General features: G+C 46.5%; 1 protein-coding gene across 1 annotated transcript; it reads right to left on the bottom strand.

Annotated features, from left to right (window-relative positions):
* Nucleotides 1–1,530: 1,530 nt before the first annotated feature.
* Nucleotides 1,531–10,473, bottom strand: LOC311132406 (zinc finger protein 516-like; the record flags this gene model as incomplete). The annotated part of the gene is made up of 4 exons (XM_084165687.1): nt 1,531–1,581; nt 2,394–2,458; nt 6,182–7,573; nt 8,973–10,473. 4 exons carry the CDS (start codon nt 10,471–10,473, stop codon nt 1,531–1,533), a joined length of 3,009 nt encoding a protein of 1,002 aa, XP_084021813.1.
* Nucleotides 10,474–11,414: the final 941 nt, after the last annotated feature.

The following is an 11,414-nucleotide window of genomic DNA, read 5'->3' on the forward strand; positions in this document are numbered from 1 at the left end:
ACATGGGGAGATATTGAACAATATGTTTACGTTTTTACATTTGTTTAATAAGATTTGTACAGATTTTCTCAGGGGACCCCACATAGGGCCCCGACCCCAAGTTTGGGAAACACTGTACTAACCTCTCTCTCTGCTTGCTTCCTCTGTTAGTGGCCCAACAGTCTAACCTCGAGGCTACCAGCCGAGACTACCTGCCGACGGTTACGTGCATTTACCCTCCACTACATCCCTGGACAGCAGATTCTAGAATACTTGTTGTTCATGTAAACATGGCTGGAGATGGCTGGTAAGTCACAAACAGCTGCTTCATTATTGTTACTTAAAGATGGAATCCTCAGTGGGGGAAACCGCGCCACTGTCCGCCCCACAGCCGTTGTTATTGTTTTCGTTTTTTGGGACGAAGCAGAGCTGGGGAGCGTCGCGCATCAAGGTTAAAAAAAAAACCACTACATATGCTGCTGTTCTGTCGCGCATGCAATGATGTCTGAGGGAAAAAAGTGTTTGTTGTTTGCAATAACTTCTTTGTTGTTGTAATATCACAAACAGACATGGCTGTTTCACCATTAAGGATTCCAGCTTTAAAAGGTAGATGATAACTTTGCTTGTGTGAGCTGGCTGACCTGACCAATCCAAACCGTTTCCAAATAAGACAAGAAAGCGTCAAAAGCTAAAATAAACAGATGACTAAAAAACTAACACACATTCACAGTAAATACACAAACGAATCCGATTACTTCACCATTTTCTTTCAATTCTCTGGAGGGCTATAATATGAACATTTCAGTCTTTGCTTCAGTCTTTTTTCTCTGACATGGATTTAAAGGGTTTAAAGGTTACATAAAATATCCTGGGGGATCCTGGTTTCCTGCCCGTTAACAACTGATTTAGGATCAGTTATCTAACCCAATCTGACCTCAATCATCACAAACTAAACAGCACCATCTCTACATCAGTATACTTTCACCACAGAAACATCTAAGCCAGTGGAGGCTGCTGAGGGGAGGACGGCTCATAATAATGACTGGAACGGAGCGAACGGAATGGCATCAAACACATGGAAATCATGTGTTTGATGTATTTGATACCATTCCACTGATTCTGCTCCAGCCATTACCACAAACCAGTCCTCCCCAATTAAGGTGCCACAAACCTCCTGTGATCTAAGCCCAGAGTGTGATGTAGCAGATGGTTAAGTGCATCGCTATTGCCTTCCTGAGAAGTTCTGTCGCTCTGGAGTCAGAAATGCCTTGGCCTTTCTGGGTCTGCGGTATTGACGGTGCTTGTTGAGTTACAGTGCAGAGGGTTGTGAGTTCACACCCCAGTTGGGGAAGAATTTCCACTCCGTCACGTCCACATGTAATGGTAACTTCTTTAGTCCGGGGGGTTTAGTTAGTTAGTGTCCCTTGATACAATTGGGCCCCTAAAGTGTAGAGCTCCTGTAGTCATGGCTTGGTTCCTGTGAGGGACTGCAGGCCTCTCGTCTTGCAACAGTGCATTTTGGGTTTTCAGTGCATGTGGCATGTGGAGTTTTCATGTCCCCTTCCTGAGAGAGGCTGTTGAAGCAGCGGAACGGCCGATCACCTGCAGAGGACAGAGACAAGGGGCAAAATGGAGTCAGATCACAGATCATACCAAGACACGTTAGTGTGTGTTTGTGTGTGTGCGTGCGTGTTGCTGAGTGTCAGTTGTCTTTCTAGGAGTGTATTTGTGTGTGTGCAAGTATACTTCCGACTGTGTGTTTCTGAATGTGCAAAAATGTCAGTTTGTGTGAGAGTGTGTGAGTTCATCTTTCGGTGTGTGTCAGTGTGTCCTCACGTCTCACGCATTACAAAGGCAACAGAAGAAGAAGAACATACAAAGAGAACAGACAGGCAGGTAGAGAGTGTCCAGGAGGGCCTGCGTGTGGTCATGATTGGCAGGATGTTGACATGCCATATGGAGACGCACGACTGTTTACCCCAAGGGGGACGTCAAAACGTTTTTATTTTTTGTTTTCCTGTCAGCTCATCGTACCAAGCAGAGAAAGAGCCGTCTGACACAGACGCCCAAGTATCACTGCCTCGCCTTTAGTGCTTCAAACACAGATTTCTCTTTTGGATTCTCAGAGCTGGGAGCAGAAAAGGGATTTTTCTTAAAGGTCTAGTATTTTGTTATTGACAGGTTAGGGGGGATGCAAAGAGGGAGATATACATTTAAAAGGTGCACAGACAGTCAAGATACTGATTCTATTTCTATGCATTTAATCTTATCCGATAGCCGAAATCCAGATCGATAAATTGGGCCAGGGGGCATATAGGGGGGCATTACCACACGACCAGACTCTGGCACAGGTGAGGAATTAAGGGGGAGAACTGTCACGGCAAAACAAAACCCAAACAACGAAAGTACCATACTTGTTTGGAGGCCTCTGTGGAGGAATGGACTTCATTTTCAAAATGTCCATTGTACTGCAGTATCCCTGTAGAAACAAGAGACAGAGCAACACTTTAGAATCCCAAGACTTTCACAACCAAGAGTTACAAGTAAAAAACAGAACCTAATAATATCACAGTAAGTTACGGTATCTGTTGTATTTTTAGGGCAATATTCAGATTGGATTTCAGGGTAATATTGCCTTGGAGTGACATGCAGGGAAGAAATCGATGGCATTTCTGCTTGTTCTAGTTTTTTGTCTTCCATTGAATTGTGGTCAAATTATAATATATATAATTATAATATGTATGCCATTTAGCAGACACGTTTATCCAAAGCGACTTACAGTCATGTGTGCATACATTTTAAGTATGGGTGCTCCCGGGAATCAAACCCACTAACCTGGCTTTGCAAGCACCATGCTCTACCAATTGAGCTACAGAGGACCAATGGTCACTGTGCTGGTGGCCAGGCATCTCATTAGCATGCACACACACACCAATTACATCCCCATAACTGACATCTGATTAATAATGTATAAAACATTTCACAGGTCAGTGTCACAAGCAAATGTGTTTGTTCAAAGTTGAAGGACTGCTATCCAAGGACAAAAGCATATACACAGGCAGACTGGCATGCACACACACAAAAAACACACTTCCTTTTTTGATGTTTTTTTATCATTAGCGCGCGTGTGTGTGTGTGTGTGTGTGTGTGTGTGTGTGTGTGTGTGTGTGTGTGTGTGTGTAAATATGTGCTTGCATTTGGAATTTGGGGGAGTGAATGAGTATAGACCAAATCAGAATGTTTCTAAACAAAGCCGTCTGGTAGTTCAACACCACTCTCTTGCCTCTATGTTTCTAAGCTGGTAGCTAGCTAGATAATTTGCTTCATTTATGGAGGAAATGTTAGCTAGCTAGCTAGCTAGCTGACCTACATTGCAGCTGACCTACTTCAGTATGTTACAGTTAGTGAGCCAGCAAGCTCTAATTGCAGTGTTGGATAGGTAGCTAACCTGTTCCATTCATGAAAATTGCGACAATTATCTCACGCTATTTTAACTTATCCAATCTTTACCCACCGGCACTGTGCAGCAGGCATGTATTCTGCAAAAACAGTAGCTAGCTCATTGGGTTTTTCTTCCAGGTTTGTATTGAACAGAATAAAGTCATAGTGTGATAGTGTGGAAAGAATAGGAGTCAGTGTCAAGGGGCTGTGGGTCAGATTTGAACCCACACAGACACAGGTATACACGTGTTAGAGGCGGCGACGCTAACCACTAGACTAAGCCACAAAGTATGGGGCTCATTAGTATATCATGCCATTAAGATGGGGGGGGGCTTCCTTCAGGGCAAGGCGACTTTCGTACCGAATCGTGGTGGCGTGCATCCGACAGCCCTGACACACCCCCTGGCTGCCTGGGAAGTAGCGCATAAATTACTGCATATTAAATTGCCGGGCCTCTGTGATGTGCCCTTGGCCAGCGCTCCCGTGTCACATGTCAGGTGTGCTCCTCTCACTCCTTTTCTCTCTCTATGTCTAAATATCCCTCTCACTAGGTCACTCTTTCTCTGCCTCTTGTTTCTCTCTCTCTTTCCCTGTACTTGCTCGCTGAGCTTTCCCCCGCTGTCACCCCGATTGTGTCAGGTCTCTCTGGTGTTCTGGCCGTGGAATTGACTGTGTATGTGTGGACTCCATGCCACCTTCATCATTCTCCCTTTCTCTCTCTCAGACACAAACACACACACACCCTTATCCTTGTCACAGTACTGGGTGCCCACTGCCCATCTGTGTCACTGTGATCCATGCACGCACATACTGACACATACACACCACCCCAGGACCTACACACAGGTCGACACTAGACTGAGACCTATTCCTTGACTGGTCCTATCACCGGCAGAAACATGTCCTTCGGTCGGCCTTGGTAAACATGTTTCCCCAAACTATTAGCATTCATGCCAAAACCCTCGTAGAAAAAGAGAAAAGGTGGAGGACAAATATATACAGTACCTGTCAAAAGTTTGGACACGCCTACTCATTCAAGGGTTTTTCTTTATTTTTACTATTTTTTACATTGTAGAATAATAGTGAAGACATCAAAACTATGAAATAACACATATGGAATCATGTAGTAACCAAAAAAGTGTGAAACAAATAAAAATATATTTGAGATTTGAGATTCTTCAAATAGCCACCCTTTGCCTTGATGACAGCTTTGCACACTCTTGGCATTCTCTCAACCAGCTTCATGAGATAGTCACCTGGAATGGTTTTCAATTAACAGGTGTGCCTTCCTAAAAGTTAATTTGTGGACTTTCTTTCCTTCTTAATGCGTTTGAGCCAATCAGTTGTGTTGTGACAAGGTAGGGGGGTATACAGAAGATAGCCCTATTTGGTAAAAGACCAAGTCCATATTATGGCAAGAACAGCTCAAATAAGCAAAGAGAAACAACAGTCCATCATTACTTTAAGACATGAAGGTCAGTCAATACGGAACATTTCAAGAACTTCAAAAGTTTCTTCAAGTGCAATCGCAAAAACCATCAAGCGCTATGATGAAACTGGCTCTCATGAGGACCGCCACAGGAATGGAAGACCCAGAGTTAGCCTCAGAAATTGCACCCCAAATAAATGCTTCAGAGTTCAAGTCACAGACATATCTCAACATCAACTGTTCAGAGGGGACTGTGTGAATCAGGCCTTCATGGTCGAATTGCTGCAAAGAAACCACTACTAAAGGACACCAATAAGAAAAAGAGACCTGCTTGGGCCAAGATACACGAGCAATGGACATTAGACCGGTGGAAATTTGTCCTTTGGTCTGGAGTCCAAATTTGAGATTTTTGGTTCCAACCGCCGTGTCTTTGTAAGACACAGTGTGGGTGAACGGATGATCTCCACATTTGTATTTCCCACTGTAAAGCATGGAGGAGGTGGTGTTATGATATGGGGGTGCTTTGCGGGTGACACGGTTTGTGATTTATTTAGAATTCAAGGCACACTTAACCAGCATGGCCACCACAGCATTCTGCAGCGATACGCCATCCCATCTGGTTTGGGCTTAGTGGGACTATCATTTGGTTTTCAACAGGACAATGACCCAACACACCTCCAGGCTGTGTAAGGGCTATTTTACCAAGAAGGAGAGTGATGGAGTGCTGTATCAGATGACCTGGCCTCCACAATCCCCCGACCTCAACCCAATTGAGATGGTTTGGGATGAGTCGGACCGCAGAGTGAAGGAAAAGCAGCCAACAAGTGCTCAGCATATGTGTGAACTCCTTCAAGACTGTTGGAAAAGCATTCCAGGTGAAGCTGGTTGAGAGAATGCCAAGAATGTGGAAAGCTGTCATCAAGGCAAAGGGTGGCCATTTGAAGAATGGTTACTACATGATTCCATATGTGTTATTTCATAGTTACAATGTAGAAAATATTACAAATATAGAAAAACCCTAGAATGAGTAGGTGTGTCCAAACTTTGGACTGGTACTGTATATATATATATATATATTTTTAAAGGTCACGTTATTAAATGTGACTCAAAGGGCTAAAGAGGACGATGATGATATCTACGACGACAAGCTGCAGGTTTGACCTTAGTGTACATTGTACAGTACATGGTCAGTTTTGTGAATGTCTGTCAATCCTTCTCTCCCTCTCTGTGTACATGCTGAATTATGTAGGGCTGTGGTGAACATTATAAAACTATTTTCACTGCCAATTTCATTAATGGACTACATTACCCAACACTCAATCTCCCCCTTACCTTGTGGGTCAAGCCTGGGATCTACAAAGCCCCAGTGCTGGTAGAGAGCTGCCAGGTCGTGAGGGTTGTAGTTCTTCAACAGACCCAGGATGCCCATGTCCATCGGGGTGTCTCTGCTGTCTCCAGCAGTCGACTCCCTCTTCCCGTGGCCGAGGGTGGTGGTGGGTGCCAGGTACCCACTGCTGCCCTGCGCCCCAAACATGTTTGTGACTGACCAAAGGTATTGACCTTTCGGGGATGCAGGTGGATCCCGTGGATGGCTGTGGGGGTGTGGATGGGGCTGGGGGTGGAGGTGAGTTCTGTCTAGGGTAAGATGGGTCGCATGGTCGGCCCTGCCATGGTTCCTAGCGAGAATAAAGCCGAGGCCCTCTTGCGTAAGCAGGCTTCCCTCGGCAGCCGCCTGATAATGGCTTCCGGATTTGGGGCTGCTTGTCGATTGCTGGGAGAAGCCTTGAATGCTGGTTGAGGCGGTGGTGGTGGTGGCAGGAGCTTTGGGGTGGGCTTTCGTTTTAGATCGAACACTCTTATTTGCCACCTCCCCCATATGGGTTGGGCGGCTCGACTTCTTCTTTTGAGGTAGGAGTGACTTCCCACCACCAGGGGGCGACCTTGTGGAGGTACACGACCCTGTCACCATGGCCTGGCTGGTGTTGGACTGGGAAGTAGTAGTTGTAGTGCTTGTGTGGGTCTTTGGCCTCTTAGTGCCTCCATCTGATGGTTGTGTGGTGGTGGAACCTGGGGCTTGTGTGCGCTGGGCCTGGGGGACTGGGATCGCCGGGCAGTCTTTGCCCTCCAGGAAGGGTGGGGGCCCCGTGCGCCGTCCAGCAGCCTTGGGGCCCTTGAAGCCGGTGACATAGGGGGCCCACTTGGGGGCCAGGGAGCTGCCACTATCCACCCTGTGGGCCACACGCTGGTGGATCCACAGCACCTCCAGGTAATGGGTTGTGTGGGTGCAGAACGGACACTGGTGTCTGACCAACTTACCCTCAGACGCTGCTGCCATAAGGTTCACACCACCATCCTCCTCCTGGCCCTCGGGCAGGGCAGACAGGTTGAGGAGGCTGGCGTTGATGATGGCATCCTGAGAGGATTGCCCTTTGACCTTTAGGCTCCTTGACTTCTCCGACTGGCAGCTCGATGCCGCCCTCTCCTGGCCAGGAGGACAGACGTAGGGATTCGGGTAGGGCTGGCCGAGCAGTGTGCTCTTCAGCTGAAGATATTCCATATAACCTGAGACCTTGGGAGCGCCGTGGCTCGGGTCTTCCATAAAAGCTCCCAGTTTGTGATGATGTGCATCCCTGATGTCCTTGTGCTGCTTGTGCATGTGGGATGTGAAGGAAGAGGGGTCGCTGGTGTGGAAGTCACAGTTCTCACAGAAGTATGGCTTGGTATCTGTGGATTGCAGAGTACAGGTAGACTAAGCTCATATTGAAAAACTGACATTTTAAGAAAATGAGCTTCAGCAAGGTGTGAATATTTAATAAGCGGTAACATGATTGAACAAACATGTGGATAAGAAAGGAGGACATTGTCATGCTACTTTTCATTAGTAATGTTTCAGTCATTTATCCTAACAACTCAGCTATTTACCATTTAAGCTAAATTCAACTGTGTTCACGTCCAACATAACTTTTAAGGTTTAAGGAAGCCATCATGAACCCTTTATAAGGCATATAGAATATTCCAGAAAACATTAATAAACAAATGTCAAGATATATGAATGGTACAGAAAGGGTTATGCCTCATTTAGCAAAGTACCAGATGTAAAGGCCTTTCATATTGGCTTCCAGTATGAAAATGTATGCACTCACTAACTGTAAGTCGCTCTGGATAAGAGTGTCTGCTAAATGACTAAAATGTAAATATTCCTTTATGTAGGATTAAGGGTGTAATTGGCAATCCATACCACACGATGGCGCCATAAAGCCATATCATTTGCAGTGGCAACTGCTGAACACACATTTTACCTATATGAGTACTGCTCCATGGCAACTGAACACCAGCTTTTAACTGGAAAACTGAACTAAGACACCCACTTCCATACTACTTCAAATGTGAGAAAAGTGCTACAGAATTCATAATTATATCTATCACTTTTGCATGTCAATGTCATGAGTGCAATTTCAAACATTAAAAGCCTATTACAAACTTGTGAGTTGCTAGTTATGGGCATATTTACCATGTAACCATGTCCTTATGGTTCTTGGTTAATACTGTTATCAAGAGGACTTGGAAGGGAACAATTTATTATCCTATCACAGAGTTTAACAGTCAAAGCAGCATCACTTTTCAGACTGTCTTGTCTACAATAATCAGTTGATGTACAAGAATACAGACAAGTAAACCATAACATAAGAACAGGTCCCTGTTTGACACACTAAGGCTCAATCTGCAGTCTACTATGCTAAGTATGCTACATACTTCAGCAGCTTGTGAGAGAGATGTGCCCACATACACTGAGGCGTTTAGTTATGCTAAGATGTGTAATTTGATCAACACATTAGGTCTCCCTTTACCATGGGAAGATATTAGATTGACCATAACTCAGGACTGAGTAGCAACAGAAACCAAACCAACCATGACTGAATCACTCTGAAAACTCTGATTTACTTCAGTTAATATGGTATGGGAGTGGAATTTTGTATGGTAATGTCTGAATTTTGGGGGGAATTATTTCATTATTATTACTGTAGTAGTAAGCAAAATGTGTGAATACGACAAGATGCCTTTTGTCATGTAATTTAAAGAAAATCTAATTATTGTAGCTAATCTAGGTGTGGTTTTGTCTTACCTTCATAGGTTGGGTCCCTGATACTATTCCTCTTTATGGAAGAGGCAGACAGAGAATCTTCTTGTCTTGGTGTGCTGGGCTGACTGGCAGAGTTTAATTTAGTGGCTTGCTTGCTGGACTGATGACCATCTTTCACCTTCTTTTTCTGCAATATCCCAAACGTCTCTGGGCTGAGCCCATTCAACAAGGTATGGCTATTTCTACTGTCACCCTTCTGGTGGGAGAGCCCACCGCTGCCACCATTAATGACAACATCCTGGGCCCCTTTCTTCTTCTTGCTTTGGGAGGAGTCCAGCTGCCTCTTCCGCTTCTCTTGTTTCAAAGGCACATACTCGCCCTTCTCCTGGGCAAACGCCACCTCGGCATCCGCCAGCCTCTCCTCCCAGCCTAGACTTTTATCTGTCACCTCTACCACACGCCCTCTGGTGACCAACTGCCAGGCCTGGTAACTGCATACTGGGTCCAGCTCAGGGATCCGTCTTCCAAGACTCCCCTCTCCAGCCCCGGTTGCCCTGAGGTTAAGGCATTCCAGGTAGCGCCTCTTGGCGGCGGGTGACGACGAGCCGTTGTCGGGGTCTTGCTGCGGCGGCTTGCTGGGGGTGTGGCTCTGCTTGTGGACCCTCTCGTGCAACCGGAGGGTCTTGCGGTCGTAGAAGAAGTTGCCGCAGCCGGCACACAGCTCGTAGAGACAGTTATCGTTCACCAGGGACGCCGGCTCCCGGGAGACCCCATTGAGGGTGGCCTGGGACTCGCTGCTGTCGCAACCTCCACACCGCAGCTGGCTTTTTGCCCGATGAATCCGCATGTGGCTCTGGAGGAACCAGGCCTGGCGGAAGCGCCGTCCGCAGATGCGGCAACCGTGGTCCAGGGAGCCGCGGTGCTTCTTCATGTGGGCCTTGAGGAGCAAGGCCTGGGGGAAGACCTGGCTGCAAGAGCCGCAGGGAAAGGAGCCCGCACTGGCTTCCTCTTCCCCGTTGTCCACCCAGTTGGTCCCTCCCGGAAGTGAGTTGTCCTCAGTCGTGGTTTGTGGCTCGTCCTCCTTGCCGTTATCCTGGACGACTGCGTCTTCGCCTTTCTTCTTGGAGCTTTTTTTTTTCGTCTTGCCGTTGACTTTGTGCTTCTTGGCCAAGGTGCCATTGGCGAGGTTGTCGGCGGGACTATTCAGTTGCTTAGGGTCCCCCTGTGTTTGTCCTTGCTCCCCAACCCCCTCCTCCCCTTCCTTCTTGCCCAGTCTCCGGCTGAGCAGGCCCAGCTTATGGCTGCGGATGTGGGCTTTCAGGCTGCCCTTCTGGGCCGCCCGGTGTTCACAGTAGGGACACTTGTAGGGCTTCTCCCCAGTGTGCCTGCGCATGTGCTGGGACAGCGAGCTCAGGAGAGGGAAGCTCCGTCCGCAGAGACCACAGGTGTGGCCAGAGGCCGTCGCATTGTCCTCCTCCTGGTCACTCTTGACAGCGTCAGCCTTGCTTTGGTCCGTCTGCTCCTGCTTCGACACCACCTCCATTTCCAGCCCCTGGGTTATGGTAGCTCAAGTGTCTGTTGATCCCTGATGAAGAAAACTGACCCGTGTGTTCCAAAGTCATAAGGTTCTCATAGTGATCATGATGAGGGATACGTCTGTAGATGTTGCTTTACTCCTGTTGTTGGAGGGATCATTAAGACTGGAGAAAGTATCATTGAAAAACACCTGAAAACACAACAAGAAAAAACTATTAGACCATTTATAATCTAATAATAGGTTACATGATAACCAGGCAACCAACGCAATAACTGACATCTGGTAGGCTATATTGTCAACCCAGAGACAGACAGAGACACAGAGACAGGGACAGAAAGAACACAGTTGGCACAGTCACCAGTCATTAGGAGGTCAAACAGAGGGGAAATGCTATCATGCTGCAGTCATCAACAACAAAGTGTGTGTGTGTGTGTGTGTGCGCGTGCATGCGTGTGTCCTCTGTTCCCCATGCCTTAATTGAGTGTGTGTAGTGAAGCATGAAGAGGTGCATTCAGTCCTGACCAGTTAGGATGAGGCCTCAGGGCCAGTCCACTCCAAACCCCATCAATATGCCATTATCAACAAACTACATTTATTTCTCTCTATATTATACACACACACACACACAGACAGACACAGTCATACACATGCGCACACACACACACACTCACATACACAATCAGAATGCTGACAGTGAATGCCAAGGTCACATTGAGAGTGGTAGTAATATAAAGGGAAATGACTAAATGTGCTGTCATTATCGAACGGTAGTTAACCTCACTCATACAAGAGACACACTGAGAGAAAAGCAAAGATACAAGATTATAAAAGGGGGCAGGTGGCATTAGTATAATCATGAGAAAATATGATAATCAACCTCCAGCACAATAGATACCCTAAAGTCAAATAAAACACCAAGTGTTCCTATATCAAACATCTTCAGAATA

Source organism: Coregonus lavaretus, assembly GCF_964263955.1.
Source record: "Coregonus lavaretus genome assembly, chromosome: 7".
Lineage (NCBI taxonomy): Eukaryota > Metazoa > Chordata > Actinopteri > Salmoniformes > Salmonidae > Coregonus > Coregonus lavaretus.